This window comes from Nicrophorus vespilloides, unplaced genomic scaffold, assembly GCF_001412225.1.
Source record: "Nicrophorus vespilloides isolate i.1.1-1 unplaced genomic scaffold, Nicve_v1.0, whole genome shotgun sequence".
Taxonomy (NCBI): domain Eukaryota; kingdom Metazoa; phylum Arthropoda; class Insecta; order Coleoptera; family Silphidae; genus Nicrophorus; species Nicrophorus vespilloides.
Genome location: NW_017096383.1, coordinates 43533 through 70704, shown reverse-complemented (window position 1 = coordinate 70704; position 27172 = coordinate 43533). Strand labels below are relative to the sequence as shown.

Genomic DNA, 27172 nt, shown 5'->3' with positions numbered 1-27172 from the left:
GTTTGCACAAAAATAAAGATTCAAACCTGAGTTCATCATATTTCTTTTTATCATCTTATACACATAATTATACCGACTAGGAAGAGAAGTGCACGAGAGGCTCTGTGATATTTTTTTTAGTATTTCGTCAGAGCGCAATAAAATGTATACATCAAATAATGGATAAAAAACAGAATACGAAGCTTGAACGAATTTGAAGCTACATAAATAGAAATTATTTAAAAAGCATGTTTTTCTTGTTTGTTTTTTCTCTTTCTTCTTTAAAAAGTAAGTATCTATGAATTAACAAAAATATATAGATCTTTTTTGCGTTTTAGCTTTCACGTTTGAAGCTAATCGAAACAACGCGACGCAACGATCATTGGTTATCGTCGCCTTCAGGATCATCCTCATCGTCGAGCTCCTCTTTGGGTCTAGTCCATTTGATAAGTGTTTCAGGTGATCTGTAGAGGAAGACCAGTTTGGCAAATAGGTCTTCTTCCAAGCAGAACTCTCTGGCCTCGCGCACCAAATAGATGTCCAGGCAGAGTTGCAGGACTCTGTCCACGTACGGCATATCATCGAACATGATCTTGAAGCAGATCTCCGAGAAGAATCCGCGCAACAGACGCGACGCCACGAATACAAGAGTGGTATATAAACCGATTATACTGTAACAATAATATGTGTAAGTCATAATTAAATTTACTATTTGTAAAAAAAAACTCACCCTCCTCCAGTTATTATGCTCAGAGTCGATGGGAATATCTTATCGTTGAACGTGTAGATGATGAAACTGTTTTTGTCCGCGTACGGGAGGTTTTGCAGGATGTGCTTATAATTTTGATCGTCGACCTGCTCAAGGATATTCCACCAAACCTTATCGGAGTTCGGATCGCTCTCCAACATCAGCGTGATGTTCCTCAACTTCGTGTCCTTCTCGTCTTGCACTTTCAGCATGAACTGGTTTAGTACTTGAACCGTTGCTCGACTGGTCACCTTCACGAACTTCGGCATGATGTAAGTTAATAGAACCGGCTCGCTTTTGTTCTTTTTGAGCATGTTCAGTAGATTCTGTCTGATCGGATTTGTCTTGTTGTCCTCGAACGCAGGGATTTCGAGCTTGATTTCATCCCTCATGATGCCTGGGTCCTCCTTCGAGTTCGACTTGTGCGATATATGGTAAGTCAAATGCACAGTCAAGGTGTTATCTGCACGTAAAAATAGTCATTATTACTGTTAATATTAATAATAAGGAAATTGGTTTTACTTGATTCAACTTCTTCGACGAGTCGATCGTGATCCGGCGGCGAGATGCTCCAAACCGTAGCGGAATCTCCGCTCAATTTAACGGCTGCCAAATCTGAATACTCGTAATTGGATAAAAACGTTTGCGCCCCTTTGTGCTTGGTGAACAGTTGCTGGAACACGTGGAAATCGTTTTCTTTGAACTTGTAGATGTTGTTGGTTTGAGCGGTCATCCGGTACAGGGATTCGTAAGGTCCTAATTTCAGGTCAACGGTCACGTCGTACGGTGGATTAGGTTCTCCTACAGCGTTTCCTAGCGAGAAGAAGACCAGTGGGAACCAAATGATGCCGATGATGATGACCAGGAGACCACCGCCCATAAAGTATTTGATTAACGGTTTCTTCTTTTCGCCGCGCGGTTGTGGATATTCGCTTTCAATATGCCTTGTACACTATAAGAAACAATGATGATTATCGAGTTAAATGTTAACATATTGGATCGAACCTTCAATTGGAAGATGTGAGCGAAAATATCTTCCATCTTGATGAAATCAAAAACCGTCATCGAAGTGTCCGTCCACATCCAATCCATGACTGTTCGTAGCTCGAACAGGAATGGTATAAGCATGAAGCCTTTGAACAAGAACATGTTCGCGTAGTTGTATCCTTTGCACAAGAAATTTCCTAAAATTCTGGATGGATAACCGGAGCGGATTTGGTATGCCGAGAGAAGCAGGTAGAAGCATTTCACCATGTAATACATCTGAGGAGGGATGACTAAATTGATTTTCCTATAAATTAACACAATTAAATCAATGAGTATTTCTAATTGAATGTGTGAAATTACCTTTCTGTAATTACTGGGAAAATGACGAAAAGCCAAATGTGCAGTATAAGTATTTGCAAGAACTGGAACACGATTTTGGCGAAGATGTTTTTGCGTAAGAAAATCGCTCGATCCACTATGATAATCAAGAACTGCAATATCAACATTAGAAGGAAAAGCACTGGTACTCTGTTATCTTCTATATACGAAGATACTCCTCCATCTCCTTGTTGCGTCTACGGATTCAATATTAAAATATTTGTAACTAATCTATGTAAATTTAATTACCCCGAATGAAGAATAACCAATTAAGATAACGAAGAAATTGAAGAAATCGCAGAGGAACATGTAAGAGTACACATCGGTGGCTACACGTGATCCAGGATCGAAGAGTTGTTGAAAGAAATGCTTCATCGAATCCACGTACTTTGTCATTCTAGAGTAATATCTATTTTGTAATTTTATTTAAAATGATATCGTGAATTATTGTAGACTTACACCATGGGTAGAGACGCCGGCCACATTTCTTGAGGCGAGAGTTCGATCGATCGCAGTTCCACCCTTTCCTCTGTTTCGGAATCGTCGACCAATTGCTCCAAATCGCTTTCCTTTCTCTTGGAGACTGAATGTCTACAACCATAACGTATAATTTATGTCTTTGTTAAATGCTTATCGAAAGAAAGACTTACTGCAAAGTTTGATCAGATGACGTTGGAACTAATTCACCATCTTCGACGCTGTATTCTCCATCGGCTAATGCCGCTATTGATACGAAGGTCGTTTTCCAAAGACCCAAACATTTGAGCATATACCTTAATAAAAATAAAAATTAATAGCGAAAGGAAAGTCTTGAAAAATCAGGAATTTGTTTTAGATGGATTTGGATCATTTCATGACCATATTTTATAAAAAGCATACATACCTATGGAAGTAGACTACAAGCAATAAAAGTAAATCCCAAACAGCGTAATCTTTCTTCCTCTCGATGCCAATCAAACTGGCAGAATTGATGTTGGAAGAGTAATCTTTGCTGGTCCAAGGTAGAATATCGAATTGGAAAACGCACTTGATGACAACGATGATCTGTGAAATGAATCAAAGTTAAACTATATTTCCTGATATATTCCTGAGTAATGTGTTTACCTGAGTGTAAGCAATGATGGTGACCCAGAAGGTTTTCGAAGGTCTAGGAACTGTCAACGTGCCCCAGAAGAAGACCATCAACGGTAACGGCAACGACATGAACGTGGCGTTCTTGATCTGGTTGAGGAAAATGATGAAGTAGCAGAAGAGATCGGAGTGACTCAGGATGATGTACCAAACGGCGAGGATCAATCGCAGGATGGTCGGCTGATCGTAGGAAGACATCTCGCCGGTGTCGTACTCGTAGATCTCATTTCCAGTCGATTTGCTGCGAAAGCAACATAAAAATAAGACAACACGAACAAAAATAAACGATCGAAAACGGTGCGCATCCTCCTCCTCCTATCTCTCTCATCTCACGTACAGATTAATAAAGCGGATGAAAAGCATGCATGTTTTAGTTCTTTTTGGGTTTCGTTACCTTCCGGGCGAGTCGAGCCCCCTTTCCATGCTCGGTGCCAGGATTCGAATCTCTGGGATGGTGTAAACACTTGCCTTGCGCCTACAGCCAAACACACAGAACAATAGCCCACTAAACTACAACGAATCTATTAACTATCCCCAAAACAATTGTTAAATCTTTTCTTTTACTTCGTGCATTCGAGAATAAAGCAAAACCTCATGTTACCAAAAGCATTTGAATCTCATCACTCGTGTATGCAACAACATCGTGAAATCAGGTATCAACCAAATGAAAACTTGAATATCATCAATTGTTTTCATTGGATCGATATTCCTTTGATTTAGTGTTGAAGCTATAAGAACAAGTTCTTCTAACTTCTGCTAATCTAGTATTAAATTAAGTTAGGTGATCTGCACGTTCTAGACATGCGTTTCAACGAGTTATTTCAGTGAAATGATGATGATCGGTTAATTTGTTAATGTTATTGATTCCCTTGTTCTTTGTTTAGTACCTGTCCCGCTCTGCTGAGTAGGGCAGGGGCGATGTCCCAATGGGTTTAGTGTCAGACTCGTCGCTATCCGCGGTCTTCTTGATGCTACTGCTAAGCGTGTCCGGCATCCTAAATACACAAACCACACGAAGAACAAACTACTAACTAATATAACAACATACTTCGGGACGGTACTCGACAAATCAAGTACATAATCTCATCAAAACTAAAATTACAGTAAAAAAATAGACATGCAGTAAAAATAATAATACTATACTTTGTGAAAATGTTCAATTACAACTTCAGTAATTATCAAATTTAAAGATTTGTGACTATAATTTAACAACATATATTTCCTTAATCAATAATAAAATAGTTCATTTGTCTGATTACTTATTTCGCTTGAACGTTTTCACAAATTTGATGTTACAAGTTACCCTGATTCAAGCTACTAAAATCTATACTACGCAAAAAATATATATTCTTGTAATGGTTTCAACTTTAAATTCGAAGAAATTTGTTTTCAAAAATATAAGTTTCGAGACAAAATAGTGTGCTTATTGTGAACGTATTTCTTAAAAAATTGCAAGAAACTGTTAATTCAAATTTATTTGAAAAAAAGTGAGTGAAAATGTTTATAAACTGAAAATTTTCTAATTTGTCCATTAACTATTCTATGTTTTGTAATAAAATGTTTTGCTTTTCTGTAGGGTAGTTAAGAATAAATTAACATTTTCAGTCACTCTTTAGAAATTTGGAGATTATTTTTTGTAATGAATCAAGTGAATTGTATATTTTGTAATAAAATTGAAAGGGTGCGTTCAGAAAAGAAGATTAGAAATTGTAGTTTTTTTTTTAAGTAAATTCACACCTTTCACGTATGGGTCCACAAAAAGAAACCCTGTAAGAGTCTGAGGGACTACAAGTCCCCACCGAAGGAGTCACTAAGTACGACTCGTCGCTAGTTACACGTGGAAAAGAAAGACATACATCTAATTTGCTAATTCTGCTCTAATCAAAGATGAACCAATAAAATTGGTAAATAAGAACTTACTCGGATTTCATGAGGAGAGCCTTATGAGTGCTAGCAGGCTGCCAAATGTAGTTCGGACTCAATCGTATTCCCACATTGTATTCAGTCGACTCCTAAGAAAATATCAAAACGAAAATATATCTTTAAATTATTTGTAAAGATTTATTTTTTTACCTTCAATATTTTCTTTTCTCTGCTCAATACTTTAAGTACGTATCTGTAATCCTTGGTGTACTTATTCAGATACGTTATGGCGCTGAGCATGAAACTTTCGATGAACGCAAACACGAACAAAACGTAGTCGAGTATTTTCTGATACTTGTGGACGTTGCTTTCTATGAATTGAAAATAATTAAATAAGAAGTTACAATAATTGAATTAGATTCTTACTTTTGCTTTCCGCATCTTTTTGCGTTTCCCTACTCGTACTTGGTTGAGGTTCATCTTCGTCGTCTTCATCCTTAACGTGAACCTAAAACATTACATTACAGTTGCACAATTTAGGAAAGTTCTTTGAAAACCCATTAAATTGATCATAAGCATTATTTAAACTTGCTCAAGCAGTGTAAACAAAGACAAACTATTAGTTGTAGGCTAATTCAAAAGATTTGACTTAAATCTCTGTTGTGAAAAAAATAATAGCAAATATCTAAAGAAATAAAAATGCACAAAAATTGGACAACTACTACTAATAGTTATAAAAGTTAAAAATAATATTTTTTTTTAATTTTCAAAGAAACTGCAACTAGTAAATAATAATAGTAAATAAATAAACAGTGAACATGCATTTTGATCATTTGATATCTATGTTTAGAAAAGTATAAAAAAAAATAAAGTTGGCTTAGATACCATGCAAAATGTTCCGTAATTGTATGAAAAAAGAAAGTAGCCTGCGGAGACATGTTAATTACGGTGTAAAACAAAATAATTATGGCTGAAAACATAGATGTGATAATGTGACGTAACAGAAAGTCGTGTTTTATATAGTGTGCATTTGTTCGGAAAAGAAAAACCTGAACATTTTCCTTGCGGAAACTCACGGCAGGTGGCGCTGAGAGTGGCGCGGAAAATTGCGAGTCGACCGTGTCTCTTTTTTGGGGCGGTAGGCTGACCCTTCTCTTAGCGCCGCCCACGCCCACGCCTCCGCCTTCTAACCTAATCGCCGTACCTACGTCCGTCTTCAATGTCGCACTTAGCAACTAGAAATGTTAGTAAATTTAACAAACGCTCTCTATCATCTCCAAAACACGATAAGTACTTTGAGTAATTACAAAAAATGGTTGTCGATTCTGAACTTACCTCGCCCAGTGTGAACTTTTTGCTCCGCCTTCTCGCCTTAATTTCGTCGTCGTCCTCATCAATTGGAACGTTATCTTCGATCAAATCCAGCTCTTCATTATCCAAATCATCGAACATGTAATAATCTCCGGAACGAATGGCTACACACAAAGTAATTTAATTTCGATTAAATATATCCTTTTTCAGTATAAGTTGATCATGCAAAGCTGTTTTTTTTATTATATTTATAATTCATGCTTTTGTCAATCAGTATTTACATTATATTTACACATTTCTTTCAAAATTTAAAATGTTCATTTCGTTTTGAATTTATGAAATTGAAACATGAAAAAAAAAATTACCGGCTTTATAATGCTTGGGCTCCTTCCTTCTGTACATGGGCCTATTAGATTTAGGAAAAATTGAATCTATAAGCAAAAATATAAAAAGAAACGGAACCAAATAATAAATAAAGAACTAAACGAATAATAATAATAATGTTTGTACACATAAAATAGAACAGAAGAAGGTGGTGGAGACAAGAGTGTGTGTAGTCTATGTACATTTTCAAGCAAGTATGTACGGCTTTTCGATCACACTCTAGATAATTTGAAGGGAATTACATGTGTGATGACTCATCGGAGAGCGGGAGGAGTATGAGATGACGCTTTGTCGGGGCGTGACCAAGCTTCCGGCCATCCAATGAGGGCCCAAACTGTGCTGACGCTGGATCACAGTCGTTTGTTCGTCGCTAACGGCCTCTGCGTAGGGCGGGGCGTCGTCGTAAGGGGGCGGGGAGAACACGGGGAAACTTTCGTCGGGTGACGGAGGTCTGGGATTGAGCTCGGAGTTCGGAGGTGAACTGAACGACATCCTCTGAGGTTCCAAGTAACCCTCGAGCGAATTTATAGCGGAGAACGGAGAAGGTGCGTTGGGTTGGATCAAGGAAGAACCGGCGGCAGGAGTCAAGGGGGCGGGATCTCCGTCTTGCTCCTCCTCTTCTTCGATGGGGGTGTGGTATCCGGCCGGAGTTGTTGCCGACGTCGCCGAGGTATACGAAGACATTGAGGTGCAATGAGCTAACGGAGGACGATCTGACGCAATTTGGGGTAACAAGTTTATTCAACAATTCCAATTATTGTTTTGGATTAATAAAAATAATAGTCAAATTCATATAATAAAAACAAACCGAAACTTACCGACATAATGGTTTTCAGAATCTTGATAGTTTGGCCCTAAAATCTTCTGTTGATTGGCCTTGATCTTATCCATTTTCATCTTGATCTTCTCAATGATTTTCTTCTCCTCTTCCTCTTGCTCGACCATCCGCTTCTGCCTCAACTCTTCGATCAACTCTGCTCCCCTCGTTGCCAAAATTGCTGACGCCTTGTTATCGTTGATTATGTGGAAGAAGCTGTAACTTTGGAAGAGTCTTTTTTGAAATACCAAACAGGCAAAACATGCTCCATCCCAAGCTAAACCGATGTATTCTGGTGGGACTGTACAATCATTTCCATCAAAAGCCCCGTTGGTTCCAGGTATTTTGAACTTTCGCACGCAGCTAATTCCCAAAAGTTGAATCAACCAGCAACAATCAGCTTCAAGATATTCTATAAAGATACATCCAATTAACTGCAGCAATGCCTTCACTGTAATAACAGCTACGTTGTACGAAATCAACACGTTCCATCTATAATATAAAGTATTAATATTTCGATCAAAATGAATATTAATGCATATACTTCTGGATAATTCTCGGTATTTGTCTTAAATAGATGTCGGATCCTTGCCAGAGGAAGTAGAACGACCCGAGAAGATATCCGATCGAGAACAAGTTAACTCGGTTAGTTCCGGCTAAGAAGACGATGGCCAAAGTAATCCACATGAAGGGAAGGAATACAGCTTTCTTTAATATGTCCAAATACGTTCTGAAATAAATGTAATTTAACATATGCACATTTCGTAGTTCTTCAAAACTTACCGGCTGTAAGTTACAAAGTCCGGAATCGGAATGGTGAAATTCTGGTCTTCGGCGTTATGAACTATACTATCGTTAGAACCACCAGTATAATCATCTCCGTACCTCCGTTCGATTCTGAAGACCAAAGCTTGTCTGGACACGAGAAGTAATAAGATAAAGTCGCACATAATCTTCTTGGCAGGAGGCGGAGTCGTTGCTGACATTAGATACGCCCACTCCTGAAGCCTTCGCAAGAATTCAGAAGAATCCCAAGGGAAACCTTTGAAAAAATGATTTATAAACGTCTGATCAACTTCTTTTCTGATATTTGAACTTACTTATACACAGACTGGGAGGTAATCCGATGACCATAATGTACTGAATGGAAATAACGAATGCTATAAATATTAAAAAGACGTTCCACACTTTGGCCATTGTAGTTCTGTTGAGAGAGAACAGAATGCACAGCCAAATTGCGTACATCAATGCGTACATGTCCATTCGAAATCCGATAGTTGCAACGATTCCAATCAAGGAAATCTGTAAATTGTATTAATAATGAATTTGGTTATATTGGTTATTTGTGCACTTACTTCGACACCTAAACGGTAATAGAAATAGTTGGCTAAATATTTCAAATAGGTTTTCAGGTTTCTATGAGAATCGCCGACTTTGATGTGCGGGAACATGAAGAAGGGACGACCCAAGAAATCTCCGCCCATCGCGCGGAAATTTATCTGTCGCACTTTGAGCACGCACCATAAGGTTACGATTATGATGAACACGATATTCCATTTGACCATTTCGGGTAAGTCACGGCCGTTGGGGACTTTCCTGAATCCCAACCATTCAGCATCGTTCATAGAAAGGTTCTTATCGTTTACCTATAAAAATTGATTTATTTAATTTAGTTTAATGTTATTTTTTTTGTGATAATCATCCATACTGTGCAATTGACGTTCCAAATATCGTGATCGATGTACTTGATTTGATAGACCATCCTCAGGAGCATCAGAATCGAGACGATGAAAGAACTCCAGTAGATCGATATGTTGAGCATCGATTTTCCAACCGAAGCTCCTAATACGATGAAGACTATGACTATTAAGTAGAGAGCGCACGTGTCCATCAGACACACAACCATAGCCATGAGCAGCACGAATTTGGGCATGTGAATTTCCAAGAAGAGCAGACACAAATTCCAAATTTCGTAGAGGAAAGTCAGGAATTTGTAGAACTTCTTTTGGACCACTTTGACGGACACATCTATGGAATTGTATAATTTGTAATTGTATTCATTGCAATAATCAATATTTTTGTTGCATACTTTCGATGTCCGTAAGATCCAGATTCGAATATTGACCATCCTCGTTCTCTTCATCATCGTCGTCCATCATTTTGATGCCACCCTGCGCTGAACTATTCGCCTCGGACTTAGTTGTGTCCATAATATTTCCATAATTTGGTTTCGATAATTCCAGGAAATCCTTATGGAAGTAGTGGACTTGTATCACAGTTATTATGACGAAGAATGTGGGTGTCACTAATCGCACGAACAATTGTTTAGCATCGTATTTTTCCAACCCGATATCCAATTGTCTTAAAACACCAATATTATTATTTTAATGATATATTATTAATTTTAATGTTACTCACTGTTCTTCACTAACATGGAGATAGTCCCTCCAATAATCGGCGAAATGATTGAATTGATATGTATAGACCAGTACTAAAATTAACATGGAATAAACGATAACCGTGATCCAGAAGGCGAACATGATTTTTCTCCAAGCTCTGAACGAAACCTAAAATTGGAAATTTACTTTAATCTTTATTGCCTAAATAGTTCATCAAAGTTTACCTGAAAACTTAAGATGAAGGTTAAAAACAGCGCCATGTAGAGGATTCTGAAACTGGTCATTCTTTCCCCGGTAATAGCAACGAAGAACAAGGTGATGGCAACAATCCAGATCCAGAAGCGCGTCAGAATACCTCTGACTACGTTTCCGAATCTCGTCAGTATTTCCTTATCCTTCTTCTTCGTGCTTTCATCTAAAGTTACAAATACTCATTAGTGGATAAATACAAAAAACTAATTTATTTCTATGAAATATGAATTTATAAATTTGAATGATTGAAATCTCTTTGAAGGTATATTTCGCAAAACGTGTACCTGCTGCTGAGATACTATCTGCTCCATGCTCATTGAACGGCGCCAAATATTGCGGCTGATCGTTCAAATTTTCCGGATACACTTGTTGTTTACATTTAAAATTTTTGAGTGCAAGAGCATCGACTCCTGCAACTAGTAACCAATCCGAAATTATCGTCACTATTTACACGAAATTTTGAAAAATTATCTACAGAAAAAAATTTAGAAGCGAATTCAAAATAACGTTGTTTCGGTTGTATTGTACAAAGCGAAAAATTGCGAAATAATATGAAATATGAGAAAGACGATTTGTGCTTGGTAGTCTTACCGGTAACGGCACCGACGGAAATTTGGAGAGGAGCCGTCATATCGGCGAGAACGGAAATGTTTCTGGCATCTTCGCGCTCTTTCACGTACTGCTTGAGGGTGATCCAGAACATTGTCGTGAAAAGGCACTTGATAAAAAGCGGGGTGCAAGCCATTATCCTGATCTTCTGGAAACCTATTTGGGCTAGATCGATGTTGTAAATGATTACGGGCAGTTCTTCGTCGGTGAGGTTCATCGAGTAAATGTAAGCGGAAATTAATAGGAACCATGCATACAGCACCAGAAACGGACTCGAACGCAACATGAACTTCCTCTGGTTGGGCACCATCCACAGAATATTCGCCCATAGAAGAAGCACGAATGTTAACCAGCTGTGGTATGTGATACTCCATGCCTAAAACATATAGATGTTATTAAAATTGTAATTTTAGAATTTAACGCCTAAGTTAAATGATCTAATATACTATAATTCCCTTCAAATACGACTAGTAAATTTAGATTACAAATTACTATTTTTCAATGTACTTACCATCATGATGATATTGGTAGCAATGTATGACGTCCTGATGACGAAGAGCAGAATTGATTCAAGAATGTAAACGGTTTGCTCGAATATAGAAGGTTCATCATCTGCCACTCCATTTCCTATTGAAACAGGAAAAACGTTCAAACCATGTGCAAAAAAATACCATTTAGCACGTTACCATTTTCTATATTCTCCATGGGAATATCATCCATTGCATCTTCATTGTTCACTATGACGCTTCCAGTTGAATCCTGAAGTATGGTTCCCTTGCCACGTCCGTACTTTTGCCCTGCTCCGGCTCTGTGCAGCAGCTAAACATCAAAACAAACATTAACGAACCAAATCCCGAAGAAATCCGAAAGAAGTAATTGAAGATTTGTTTGTTAATGAGGCCAAAATTAAATAAAATTTAAGTGAAATGAAAATATAAAATAAAAGATACATACGGGCGTGGACTCGCCAACAATCCCTTCAATCAGCGGGTTAGAACTCTAGAATTGCACCAAAAGCAAAAGCAAAAAAAAAATAATAATAACATAAAATCCAAATAAAATAAAACTGTAATTAATAGACAAAAAAGTAAATTATTAAACAAACGAGGTAAAGAGAAGTTGCAAATTAATCATAAATATAAAATAAAGGTAAATAAAGAGAGAGATTGTGTGTGTAGTAAGGTAGGTGTGTCAATGTGGATGCTCTTTTTTTCCTTACGCGAACTTTCCGTGTGGCGCTCTGCCAACGGTTTTTACTGGTGCCAGATCTCCGGAGACGTCTGTCAGACAATCTCTGGGATAGCTGGCGGCTAAGAGGCCCCTTAAAGCTGCCCTCCAAGCGCGAGAATGTCCCTTGCTTCTTGGCCGGCTTTCCGGTAAGAACAATGACGAACGAACAATCGTAAAATTACAAGATGTTAGTTAGTTACGGTGCAACAACTTTAGGTAATATTATTATATTAATACTATGGTTTAATGCCCATCAGAAGATGCTTATGAAATGATGCAATGAATTTACCTGAGCTTGGAGCAGTTGCTTCGATTCCATGGCGATGATGAAGTAAAGAAGTAAAAGGGCCACGACGTTTGCGTAATCGGTCCAAATTGTTTCCTCGTAGATGAAGTTTCGAGGTTCATCGCAATTCACCTTCAGCATCACCGAGAGCCCAAAGTACCTGGCGTAAGTGCTGTTCGGATCTAGGAACTCCTGAGGCCACTGCGTCTGGTAGGTGTACAGTGTGAAGATGTGGCAAATAACGACGGCCATGCATATCTTCAGAACTACGCCGAAACATTTGGCCAACTGCTTGTTGCAGGACCACCAAGTGGCTGATGACAAGAACACCAAGAAGTAGAACCCTCCGATCACCGAGGGCTTGAAAATTGCAGCGACGCAGAACGCGAGGATCGTCAGGTACTTCCCCATAGCTAAGAAGAAGTTGCTTTTTCCATTTTTAACCTGAGTCTCTTCTCTCTGCGGAACGCCTTCCTCTTCAGAATGCGACTCGATTGGCATCACAAGTTTCTTGAAAGTTATGAAGAAAGCGATGGAGGCTAGGAACATTACCACCTCAGGGGTGACCCACACGAGGATGTTCTGCACGTCCAGTTGGTCCAGACGTACGAATCCAGCGTGTCGGAGGAGACGTTCAAGGAAACCGCAGCTGTTGAGGATCTCACCGTAAGGTGTATACTTTAACAGGAGGAGGCATTGGAATATTAGCTGGCCGAGACCGGTCAGCGTTGATAGCATTATCAGTATCTTTAGGTATATTCCGGTGGCTCCATTCATCGTCTCCGGTGTCGGAACGGGAACCGAAGCCGACACCAAAGTGAATAACAGGTAGATGCCCGATAAAATGCATGGCCTGAATACAACACCTGAAACAAATACAAGACTAATTAACATATGCATATTACATTTACTCAATTGATAAGATAATTATTATTTCTATTCTACCATTATTTTTCAACCAAAAATGATTGCATTACTCTCTTTTGACTGTAATTGTAGTGTTGCAATAAATATTGTTAAAAGATAACTAATGCAAATAATATCAAAATTTACAATATTAAGATCTTCAATATCAAATAAATTAAATTTTAGTGTAACAACTTGATTACCTAACAATGTTAATGCAACTAGAATAAACGCATCTATTAATGTTTACATACACTAAGAAAATTAATGTGTTTTTTTTTCAGACAACTGGAGTAATTATCAAGTATAAATCAAAACTGTAAATAATAATTACACGTCTACATCTGAAATTCCTGCTTTTATTGTCTATGTTCTTTATGTAAATTAGTAATTAGATTTCATTATTGTTTTTGTTTAATAATTCAAAATAATTTGAACATTACTTAAAGCTGTAATATATATAATAATTAAATTAGTACGTTAATAAATATATTTTTAAAGAAATTGACAACAACTGCATTGTTTTAGATTAATACATATTACATAACACAAACAATACATTAACAAGTAAATATTCAGATGTGAAACAATAACTGTTTATATACTGTTGTCATGCAGCATTGGCAAGTGGGCAATGTATGTGTGACAGATGTTTTAACATGAACAAGTCCTATAATTTCGTATGGTGTTGAGCTCATTGACTCTCGCAGCAGAAATTTGTGCTAACAACAACGCACAAGACAATTGAAAAATTATGTCACTACATTATCTGGTATCTTTAGTTGATCCATAGTTGTAATATTACATAATTAATTAAATATAATTATTTTTAATATTTTTATTATTCTTGTATAATTCCCATATTAATTGCAGTAATAAGTATATAATATTTCTAATATAAATATAAGTTTAACAAAAATTAGTAAACTTCTGTAATTATTTTCTGAACTTTACAAGTACTTGTACAAACTTGTCAAGTAATTTGTCCATGTATTTGCAAAAAAAAACATGGTTTGTTTGATAATATTTGACAACTTAATAATGAAGCGTCCTTAACAACGGTGGTGGCGTTCGTAGCAACCAAAAAGTACCCATAACAACATTGAGGGTTATAGTATTTACAACACACCCTGATCAACTGGGGTGAATTGCTAATAATTGGCAAATGGAGAATCAATCAAAAGATGTCATGACGTTAACTGTCATAAAAACCATAGCAACCATAATGTATCTTTAGCAACATTGGTTAATTTGTGGACATTAATTATATAAAAGCAACTATTATTCAAGATGGCTATTACCAAAAATGTCTTTCATATGAGTCGTACTAAAGTAAAAACGTTTGTCTGAACCACATAAGAAACAAAGCTGTATATTCAAGTCCATAATATATACTCCTACTGAGATAAAATAATAAAATATCGTCGAATAATCGAACAGTTCTTGTGAATTCGATGACCTCACCGCCCACATTTACAAACGCCTTTGCAAACCTTTCAAAACGCATCATAAACATACCAAGAACCGTTTTTTACAAAAAAAAAAACTGCGAATTATTAACATTATTTCTATTAAACGCACAGAATCCATAAACTACTTTCACGTTAATCATTTATAATCGTTTTGTGTAATTAATTGCTTCAATAATTATTAGCTTCGATAATTATGTTTTGCTGTAGTCAATTCCAATTTAATTAAAGGAGAACAGCGAAATCGTTCTTAATGAATTGAATTCGCGAAGGCGAGGGAGAAGTGCCAAGGTTAATCAATCGTCAGACGATGCCCATTCATGATTTCGGAGCATCCACACCTCGTGACCAAGATAGTAAAACCTGCCAATAACCTTTTATCGCAGACAAACTTTCCCCAAATGGTAAAAACAAATCAACCCTTCGTCCCACCTCCTTCACCTTAACTCAAACAAACGATCAATAAATCCAACCCCACGAAAGAACACACCTTCGACATAAAAAGATACGCAAACCGTTCGTCATTCCAATACGAATTATTTCCATCTTCGATTCTATCCAACAAATAATTCGGTAGACACAAATATAGTATACAAAAGATAATCAATAAACGAATAAAGTTTGAGTATTTCAATATTAGCACGCGTTAAGTAGGCATATGCCAAACATTTAGGTCTTGTCTAACATGTCAGGGTTGCCATGTCCCATATATAAATGACATGACGTGCAATCAAATGTAAATTATAACACACACACAAAAAAAGGGAGAGTTCGTAGGGAGGAGGCCGGAAATAAGTGTAATGCATGCAATATCGGATTTCGCGGAAACGATACGCAAAAATGTTACCCAAAAACAACACCCTACCCAAGCACGAAACTCGAATCGAAATAATTATTATTATCTTATCAGGGGATTAATGCTCAATATGCAGGATCGATTATTTCAACATTTAGCTACAATATTCATTGATTTCATATATTCCTATAGGAACTGTTTTTAAACAATTATAAACAGTTAATAAAATTGCATCCTCTTATATAATTTATATGTGCGTTTCTCAACATATGGTTCGCAAAATGACAACTGTCATCTAATGTCAAAGACTGAAACTGGTTAATATTATAACCAATTGAGTCGCTGCATAATAACAAAAAAATATATTGGATCGTGCGACAAATAGGTTGAGAAACGCTGGTTTATATTATAATTTTTGTGGATTATTATGTATAAAAAAATGTTTCTAAACTTACATAAAAATATTACAATAATAACTACAAAATAATTAAATTGAATAATTACCTGAGTATTTGTATGTTCATCATTGTTAATTAAGGACATATTTAAGTACCAAACGAAACATTTAATGCGTTGCTAAACTTATTTAGAACTGATTCATTGTTCAATGTTGGATAAACGTCAAATTGACGGATGTGATGTAAATTGTCATAGAAATGCCAAAGCATTCACGATTCAAGAAAAAAAAAACAATAGAAGAAATAAAATAAATGTGACTCAGTCAAAAAGAAAAAAACAGGAAATCATAATTAAAAGGAAGATTATGTTAAAGTTTCGTCCTTGTAAAAAAAAATAACTGTATTTTACAAGTTATTTACTTGTCTTTGATAACTTTTCAAGTGCTATCATTTTCTTAAAAGGTTTAATTTAAAAAAAAACATTGTAAAGAATAATATACACAATTTCACTTGATCATATTCATTTTTACATTTGTTGTATTACAATTATTATAGAAAAAATCAGCAGTAATTAAGTATTAAAATAAATATGTTATTGATTCCAAAAGTATCAATATATTCAGAATTTCATCAATATATTACAAATCTTCAGAAATTCATAACTTTTACGAAATTTCTAAAATCAATTAAATTTTATTTTAATTTGATTTCCTGCATGTAACAGACCGGATTTCTCTTTTAAAGATGTTATCACTTGACTATTTCAAATTTAAATATAAACTACATAAAACTATTTAAACAAATCAGTTTGAAACTAAAATATTATTTTTTTTAAGGTCAAAGATCAAATGACTCGAACTAATCTAATTGTCGGTCAATTAATCTACAAGAGATTACACTTCGAACTATTCCGTACACTTGTTGTAATTAGTTATGGTGACCTATTTAAGATAAATTGCATCAATTACGTAACGAAGTTTATTTCGTCAACAATAAAAGAAAACTATTGTTTCGGAATTGAATAGATTGTATCAGAATTGTATAAAAATTTAAAACGTAATTTACAACTGAAAAGATTGTATCGAATTCGTGTAAAAAAAACAACTGTGATATACGATTCAATGCTATTAATTAAAAGAGAGATACATGTGATGATTCAACTAGGAGTTAATGGAATTGCACGCCTCACGTATTATGCAACAGATCGCGATAATGTTTGTTAAATTAATAAAGCTTCCCACGTTGTTTGCATGTGGATTATTATGTACGAATAATCTTTGTATCGACCCGAACGCGCGTTCACTGTGTAAGAGGACAGGAAAACGCACGCAACGGTTCTAACGGTATTTCGAAATGATGCTTTTTAATGGACCTGACCGAATGTACCAAAAAACAAAGATGTTTTTTAGTGCGTGAGATAAAATGAATGGACACATTTCAAATTGAACATATTATAAAGTAGAATTTATATGTTGAAGATCTATCATTATTTAAACTTTTTGTTGAATGTTGTATAACGTAAAATGACAGCTGTCAGCTTACGTCAAACCAAGTTAATTCATAAACAATTAGTCCGTAGTGAAACAATTATGTTGGGTCGCACGGAAATTAGGTTGAGAAACACTGCTTTATAATAAAAAAGCGAAATAGAATTACATCAAAATAACATAGGAAAGTTGTAATAAACGAAATTCGATAGTTGATACCATTGATTTCTATTAGTATCATGACTTTAGAAGAATCTTTAGGATAAAATGCGTGATTATTAACGCATTAATTAAGTTGGTTGTATTAACTTTAACATTTTGTAAATTAGAACTTTCGTAATTTTATTGATATAACTTCAACATTTTTTTTTTGATTATTTGGGAATAAACGTTCATTTTGTAACAGCAAATATAAAATAAATTACGTGTAAATATTAGTTTAAAAAGAACACAAAACTGGTCCATATTAACGGTATTTTGGTATTTCAATATAAAAAGCTTTTAATGAACTCTGAGTCCAAGATGGTAACAAATTCGTTTAGGACTTATTACTAATCTATCACTTAATATTTTTTTATATAAAAATCTGGTGAAGAAATCGTAGATTCCTGAGTAAACCCAATAGAATACAATGATATAAAATTTACATTTTTTAAATTACAACTTTCGTTCATGAAAAATCAGTTCATCATTTTAAAATTTTGTTGAAATATAACATAAATTATATATTAATATATAATAGTAAAAAATGTAATTTTTTTTCTTATTTTTCGAATTCGTAATTTTATGATATTAACGAGAAATTTTAAATATGTATTCAAAGGTAAAAATGAGAGTAGGATTATAATTAGATTGAATAAAAAATAAAATACGTAATCACATAATTCGCTACAGTTAGAATTTGATGATTAAGCGTTCACAAGAGAATCAGCCTAAGTGGAGGTCTCTTATACGTAGTTTGTTTATATACTGTAATCAAGATTGGACACAACTTGTTAATAATTAATAACCAAACAAAAGACTTCATGGTTTGTAAATTATATCAATTTATATGTTCATTATTTAAACAATTTGTTAATTGGTATAGAAAGACACGTTTTGTAGCAGCAAATATAAAGATCATCAAGTCAGGATATCAATTCATCATTTAAACTATTTTTTATAAATTATGTGTACAAGTTTAGTGACCATCTATCAATAACAGTAAAAAAAAATGCTGAAATTGTCAGGAAATTACATTATTTTCTGTATGAAATGAAATTTATAAATATTGAATAATAGTAATTACTAAAGATACATTTTTACTGTACTCAAATAGAAATTGAAATATTTTTGTCTAATTATTAATTACTAAAGTTTATATCTTGATTTCATATGAAAATGTTATAGAAATATATATTTTCTAGTAGAAAATATAAAGCAGAATAGGTGTAAATGTATGTAAACTTAAAAATTATCAACATTTGTATTATGTTATAATGATTCAAGCAGAGAGAAGAATTCAATATTTGTTAGTAATTAATTTGTAAAGAAGAAGTTTTATTAAAACTATATCAAATATTAAGAAAATTATGTATAAATATGAAATACTAACATTCGTATTTTTCGTAATTAAAAAATTACGTAATTTTGTTGATGATTTCTCACATTATTTAAACATTACGCCCAACTTTACAGGATATTACGTTACACCCATTAAATATTACCATGTATGAATGAACAAGAAAAAAAAAAAGATGAATATTTAGAAATGTAGCTTTAAATTGTATGAAGAAATGAAAAAAACTCAGCCTTTTATTTTATTTCCAGTTTTAATAATTATTCGATGTTATCACTAATTTCGTAAAATTATAAATAATTTTATATGAAAAATTTATAACAAAATTGTCAAAAAACTAAATATTTTTTCACTTTTTGAAGAAACATTGCTTTATGTTTCTTAAAAAGTGGAAAAATTATAAATGATTTTAGTTTGTGATAATTTTATGACCAATTTTGTCCAACTGTTCAATTTTCTTAACATTTTTTTCGCATCTGAAGGTTCCAAAGATTTGAAGAAGTTTAAATCTGAAAAAAGGTAATATTTTCTTCATCACATCTTATATCCTTTAGAGTTGTTGCATTTTTATAGATTGTCAGAAAATACATTCTGTTGCGTCTAACTTTTATAAGAGCATATTTACACACAAAGATATTTCCACAAAGAACCCTAATTGATTGATATTAACAATTGTAAGAGACTTGAGTCGGGTTTAATCATCAATTTACAAATAAAGCCATACATGCAATCACAAGTCCCATCCATTGTTAATAATAATTAACTTTGAAAGTTGAATAATTCTTTTAGAATTAGGCCCAGTAACAAAGTAAAAGGTACGAAAGTTTTAGTTGATACGAGAAGAAAAGAATAGTCGAATAAAGTTATGTAAAACCAATTAAATTTCAACATTTCAACTACAACATTTTAATGTATTTCCATCCCTGGTTCATAACAATTATTTAAATTGTTTGCTAAATGTAATAGGAAATTACTTTATACAACAGCAACTATAAAATTGGAAATAGATTATATTTTATAAACTAGAATTTGTCGGATAGTTTATTATCTTGCTAAATGGTACAGAAAATTAGTTTATATTGCAGAAAATTGTGAATGTAGAAAAAGATCGCAGTTTATAATTTAAACCCGTAGAAATTTTGCAGATTGTTTATAAGTACATTATTTAAATAAATTGCTAAATGGTATAGAAAATTAGTTTATACTGATGAACAGATGTAAAGTAGATTATCTGTGAATGTATGAAAGTTCATCATTGAGTAACGGTAAATGAAAATGTTGCTTTTAATGGTTCGAAGACACCAAAGACTCTTCTTAATGCGTGATCCCAATAGAAGTCTCGTGCATATCAACTTTCGCTCTCCTTCCTCTTCGGGCGAGTCACAATTAATTAGGCCACGACCCAGTTTTCCTGTTGACCGAGTTTTTGGGCCTTTTCGCGTGGCATTTGAGGGACCGCAGCGCATTTTCAACCCCGTGCGTGCACAAAGGCTGGAGGGTGTGGACGCACCGCAACAAAAATAAAATCACCACCGCCAATATACAAAAAAAAAAATAAAAATCAACGAAAATGTGCTTTACGCTATTCTGGTTTTAGAAGACGGAAAAAGGCCATGAGCTTGGCCTTTTGGAACGGAAACCTCCCAAAAATTTACAACACTTAATTTATTTTTATTTCCACTGAGAATGTCGTCTCCTCGCGTATATTATGACTGTTTTTTTTATCATTGACCTTGTGACCTTTTCCTGCTTTTCACATGGAGAAATACACGAATTTCGTTTCACGTTCTCTCTTTGATGAAATCGACAATTATTAAACCGCGGCGAAAAAATGGTTGTGAATGAACGTATGCAGATTTTTTGCGATAAGTCATTGCTTAATATAGTTTCGTTTTAGTTTATTTAAACGGAACGAGACCGTTTTTATAAATAGCGATGAAACTTGTTATCAAGACATTGACCGGTTGCATCATGTTTATTTATAGAGAATTGGAAAAAATATAGTTATCATTGTAACTGAGTAATTTGCATGCCTTCGAAAACGTAAATTAACTAACGCGTCGTGTGTTTTTTTATGCATTTCTGAAATTTACGTAGAAATACGAGTAAAATCATCGACCCAAAATACACGCACGCACTAATCTTCGTGGAAACCGCATTTTGTTAACGTGGTCGCTTTTATTTTCATACAAGTTTTTATAATTATCATGTCGATGTCATTTCAAATGTTGTAAAATCCACTTAAATGTTTTGAAGATATATTTTTTCCACTGATTTATGTTTCTTAAAAAGTGGAAGTATTCAATTTTCACTATTCTTTTCATTTGTAGAACTAAGTGAAAATGGATCAATTTTGTTAACTGTTTTTCTTTAAGAAATACTGGTTTATATTTCTTAAAAAGTTGAAAAATGATTAAAAAATATTAATATGTCACCTATTTTGTCCACCAATTCAATGTTCACTAATGTTTTCGTTTGTTTAACTAATTTTCTTTAAGAAACACTGATTTATGTTTTTTAAGTGGATAAAATATAAATTATTTTATTTTCTAACAATTTTGTCAACCAAAGTATTCAATTTTCACTATTCATTTCATTTGCCAAACTAAGTGAAAATGGATCAATTTTGTTAACTATTTTTCTTTAAGAAATACTGGTTTATATTTCTTAAAAAGTTGAAAAATTATTAAAAAATATTAATTTGTTCACCAATCAAGTGTTCAATTTTCACTAATGTTTTCGTTTATTTAACTAATTTTCTTTAAGAAACACTGATTTATGTTTTTTAAGTGGATAAAATATAAATTATTTTATTTTGTAACAATTTTGTCAACCAAAGTATTCAATTTTCACTATTCTTTTCATTTGCCAAACTAAGTGAAAATGGATCAATTTTGTTAACTATTTTTCTTTAAGAAATACTGGTTTATATTTCTTAAAAAGTTGAAAAATTATTAAAAAATATTAATTTGTTCACCAATCAAGTGTTCAATTTTCACTAATGTTTTCGTTTGTTTAACTAATTTTCTTTAAGAAACACTGATTTATGTTTTTTAAGTGGATTATATTTAAATTATTTTATTTTGCAACAATTTTGTCAACCAATCAAAGTTAATTTTTACTATTCTTTCCAATTTTATAAATTTGAAAAACGGTACTATTTTGTTCGCTATTTTTCTTTAAGAAAAATAAACTTATTTTGTCAACGAATCAAAGTGTCCAATTTTCTTTGATCAATTTGGAAAAACGATTAACAATAATAGGTTTGTAGAATAGTTTTAAATTAAAAAAAAAAACAAATAAACTTAAAAATTGGTTCAAGTATCATACCTTGAGGTACATCCCGAAACACTTGGATTCATCATGTAACATTAGTAAACAATCCAAATTTTAAGATTCGATTGATATTTGTATGTTTTTGTTGTCATTAAGTTTATATACAATGAGTGAAAACAAACTTATTTATAAATATGAACAATCATTATGTACAGAGTAGAATTCAATTGTCACGAAAGATTAGTGCTAATTCGTTAATCACGAATGATGGGGATGATGCGAGGTGTGCCCAACATGGGCTGAACCGGCCCTGACCCTATTACGTTCTTCACAATCAAGCACAGTCTCACCTTCCTGCCATTCCTCCTTTTCATTTAATAATACTTTCCAAACCATTCATTTCCACGAATTTGTACTTTGTTCTATTACATTTAATGCATAAACTGTGACTCAATGTTGAATCACTTTAAGCAACGAGCAAAGATAACTGTTTTTCAGGAAGTTTCTTGCAGACGACTTCGTGATAAGAACTTTTCTGTATTATTCTACGTCTGCAGCATTGAACGTATGGAAATATTCATGTTTCGTCCATTTGGAACGACGATAACGGCTATCAATAAGTATTTGTAATATGTTTATTGCACGTTCTGCGACTAACAAAAGTTTCCTTCCTTTTGTACCAAAAATTAAAACCTTAATGTTCCAACAAATTTAGCAAAATATATTTGAAAGAAAAATCGTTATAAGTGAAAAATGTATCTGACTTTATGAAAACGTTCACTTTAACTGATATTATTAGAAGAATCTGGTTTGAATATGAAAAGGAAGTCTAGCCAAGAGCAATTTGTTTTCGAATTACAATGCATGGACTAGTTCCAAAACGCTCAATTTCGAACTTTAACAGTTGATAGTAAAAACAACTTATACACTTAAAAAGTATTGATTAAATAAAGTAAATTTCGTATTTTCATTACTCTGAAGGTTACAAAATAAATGGTGGTTGACACAATTGGATTCTTGACGTTTGACAGCTTACGAAAAAGTTAAGCATCGCGTTTAGATGATGGATTTCATTTTTGACAGCTTGTCAAGTATAAGTATAAAGTTAAATAATATTATAGTAGAACGATAAAAAAATGAAAGTGTTACACATTTGATATAAATATTACTATTTTTAATCAATTAAATTAAAACTGTGAGATTAGTCGATAGAATAGTTATTGTAATGTTATACTCAATGACAAATAGGAATTCAATATCAATGTAATTCACTTTTTTGACAACTCTTAAATGAAGATGTTCCAGATATTTCAACATAAATTCCTAAGTTTTTTTTCTTTATTCTAAAATAGATAGACGTAACATTTAAATTAATTAAAAACATAATACAAAAATTGAATAATCAAAGTTACCAATTTTGTTAACTGGAAATATTAAGAGGAAGAAAACAAAATTGTTAGAATTAAAAATTTACACCTTTCAAGTTTCATATGGAAAATAATGATTCACATTTCTTTCTTTAGAAATTATCACTTTACAAATGATCATATTCATTCAGAAAGTCTGGAATTATCCACTAATTCATCTTAACTTGAGATTTTCTTAAAATTATAAAAATTGTTAACTTTTACACTCTTAATATATTAGTGTGTATCTTGTTTATTTAACAATTGACACAATTCAAGTTTTATACGGAAAATAATGATTCACATTTCTTTCTTTAGAAATTATCACTTTTTAGATGATCATATTCATTCAGAAAGTCTGGAACTATCCTCTAATTCGTCTTAACTTAACGATTTTTTTTATAATCATAAAGAGTGTTAAGTTTTATACTCTTAATATATTAATGTGTATCATGTTTATTTAACAATTGACACCTTTCAAGTTTTATACGGAAAATAATGATTCACATATTTTTTTTTAGAAACTATCACTTTACAAATGATCATATTCATTCAGAATGTCTAGATCTATCCACTAATTCATCTTGGCTTGAGATTTTCTTGAAATTATAAAGATTGTTAACTTTTATACTCATAATATATTAATGTGTATCACCTTTATTTAACAATTGACACCTTTCAAGTTTTATATGGAAAATAATGATTCACATTTCTTTCTTTAAAAATTATCACTTTACAAATAATCATATTCATTAAGAAAGTCTGGAACTATCCACCAATTCATCTTAACTTTAGATTTTCTTAAAATTATAAAGATTGTTAACTTTTATACTCTTAATATATTAGTGTGTATCATGTTTATTTAACAATTGACACCTTTCAAGTTTTATATGGAAAATGATGATTCACATTTCTTTCTTTAGAAACTATCACTTTACAAATGATCATATTCATTCAGAAAGTCTGGAATGATCCTCTAATTCATCTTAGCTTGAGATTTTCTTAAAATTATAAATTGTTATTTTATACTCTTGATAAATTAGTGTGTATCATGTTTATTTTTAGCTTTACAATTGCAACATGCAATTACAATTAAATCCAAGTAATTCGAACATTTTGAACGCGATTTACTATCTCCGAGTATAAATAACAACCGTAAATAGTAAATAAATAAGAGTTGTAAAAGGCCTTGGTCGTTTCGTTACAACTAAATTCCAGACGGATTACGTTCGGTGGCCTTCTTTGAATTTATAATAGAATCATATTTGCATCATGGCAAAACAATTCGAATCAGGAAATAAATTCAACAGAAGGAAGAGAGATGAAAAAAAAACACAACATAATGTACGTCCGGTGGAGTCCAAATTGCGCGCACAAATGATGATAATATTTTTTTACACGTGTTTTGAATTAATTTACGTGCAGACACGCATCATTAGTTAATAGGATAAGCGACAAACACGCTAAAATCGTATTAATTATGCAAAACGTATTTGGTTAATCATTCAAATGAGGTACAGGTTCTTCGTAAATTTGATGGATGTGACAACAGTAACAATGGAAGAAAAAAACAACAGATTTATACTTACACGTTAACAGAATCAAGGGCATGACGACCCTGAATAGGGCCGAACAAACTAAAAAGTTGGCCATGTTTGGGATTTTCCGAAACCTGAAATAACATCAAAGTTAGCTACGAATCCAATCAAATGTTACTATTACAATAAATAAAATAACAATTTAAACACTAAATAAACCATATAGATAACCTTATTTAATCATACAAAACAATGAATCATCAGCAGGTGAAATTCCGGAAATATTTTCCTCTATACTCAAATTGTAATATTGTTCAGTATGTGCATAGTTCCTAAAATTATAGTGATCTTTTATATTATTCATTAAAATATAACTAAAGTTTGTAAAAAGAAAATATATAAATTTGCAGATTTTAATTGTATTTGTTATGAGGTTTCCCCTGTCTGCTGGTCATCGACCTCGAAATCCCTCGTGCGTTAAACATCAATTAACTTTTAAACGTCACCTGGCGTCGCCTCGTTTTCATTTACTTCACAATTGATACAATCAAACACAATTTAACTGTCAGATTAATTGAAAGTTAAGCAATCGTCTGTCACTGATTTTACTTGACGTTTAAAGACATTTAATTTAGTAATTCAAAAACTAACATATAAACTAGTTTATATTAGAAACGAAAATAAATTTCTTAACTTTAAAAAAATGTTAATAAATCAAAATCTGACATTTTTCCAAATACTTTTGAAACTTATTTCATAAATAATTGATTCGAATAAGTTAAAATTATATTATTTATATTTAAAGCATATACGAAACAGCATCATTGTCTTATTCAATTAAACTTTGGAGTGAAATTACTTGGTAATTTAAACGAAACTCGTAAAATTACTTCCATTATAACTGATTGAACTAAAAGGCGAAATGTAATAAGATAAATTTAACTTAATTCTTCCATGCGTTCGGGTTAAAGATCAGCGATATAAAAGACCCATTAATAAAGCAGACATAACGCATTACTTAATTTCCTTCTAATACAATAACACCTTTGTCAATTTAAAACCAACAAACTCGCAGATTTATTGATTCCTTTTTCACAATTATTTATTTATTTCTGCAGTTTTGAAATAATGAAACGCTCGAAGCTTCCTACTCTATTGCCGAAATCAACTATTTTTGGATAACTATAAATATATTTACGCAAGTGGTGGCGGAGCATGCAGAGTTTCAAAAAAAAAATGTTCTTAAATAAAACGCCGAATAACAAAAAAATATGTGCCACGATCTGACAATGTGTAAACAATAACAAAACGTATAGATAATAAACTTCGCCGTTTTTCCAAACAAAAGCGGACTTCTTTGATGTAAATCAAACAAATTTCCAAATATTTGCAATAAACGCATGTTCTTGAATTATAATCAAATCTGGACTAATGGACTCGGCAACGCGATTGTTATTCGTTTAATCAAAATAATAATTTATAAGAAATCCCTTTCGTCACAATCCTTAAAGAAAAATCTATTGAGGAAACCGCACTAAATTGTATAAATTCTATATTAGATAAGATAACATTGTAGGTTTGATGTCAGGTGAAGAAATCAATGAGGAGGGTTATTATTAATGATTCACCGGTGCGTTCCAATAACAAAAATAGTGCATGTATCTAATGTCGTCGTGTGGGATGAACAGCAACTTACAATTAACATAAATTTGTTGTTGTTTCTATATATTTCTTTTTTGTTATGCGAATACAGTTTTAACAGTCATATCTAAAACAATGTAGGGATTGTCCACTGATGGTTACGAAACATCACATTGCAACACAGAACTTCTCATGAACAGGTCATCATCGTACAGAAGGAAAACGGACGCCCCGACGACTGTTCGATGCACCGAATTCAATGGTTTACTAATTTGCTGGCCGATGTTGTTCTGCTACAATCCTTTCTAAATGAACAGCTGGAG

At 33.1% G+C, this 27172-nt stretch overlaps 1 protein-coding gene across 7 annotated transcripts; it reads right to left on the bottom strand.

The window, feature by feature from the left end:
- Positions 1-6: 6 nt before the first annotated feature.
- Positions 7-27172, bottom strand: LOC108556880 (piezo-type mechanosensitive ion channel component). Of its 7 annotated transcripts, none has more exons than XM_017913166.1 (33): positions 26905-27172; positions 25260-25342; positions 12378-13240; positions 12078-12227; positions 11545-11677; positions 11370-11485; positions 10841-11234; positions 10222-10412; positions 10017-10165; positions 9688-9959; positions 9307-9626; positions 8954-9244; positions 8699-8900; positions 8382-8640; positions 8143-8328; positions 7600-8090; positions 6763-6828; positions 6422-6561; positions 6136-6321; positions 5513-5594; positions 5297-5457; positions 5144-5235; positions 4111-4218; positions 3197-3464; positions 2976-3136; positions 2743-2865; positions 2552-2683; positions 2342-2501; positions 2075-2289; positions 1733-2018; positions 1250-1679; positions 710-1190; positions 7-650 (listed from the first exon to the last, which is right to left on the bottom strand). In XM_017913166.1, exons 2-33 carry the CDS (start codon positions 25321-25323, stop codon positions 359-361), a joined length of 7464 nt encoding a protein of 2487 aa, XP_017768655.1. In that variant the 5' UTR covers positions 25324-25342; positions 26905-27172; the 3' UTR covers positions 7-358. The 7 variants fall into 7 exon arrangements, with proteins under 7 accessions (XP_017768655.1, XP_017768657.1, XP_017768658.1 ...); XM_017913168.1 differs by having other exon boundaries at positions 2342-2489; XM_017913169.1 differs by having other exon boundaries at positions 6163-6321.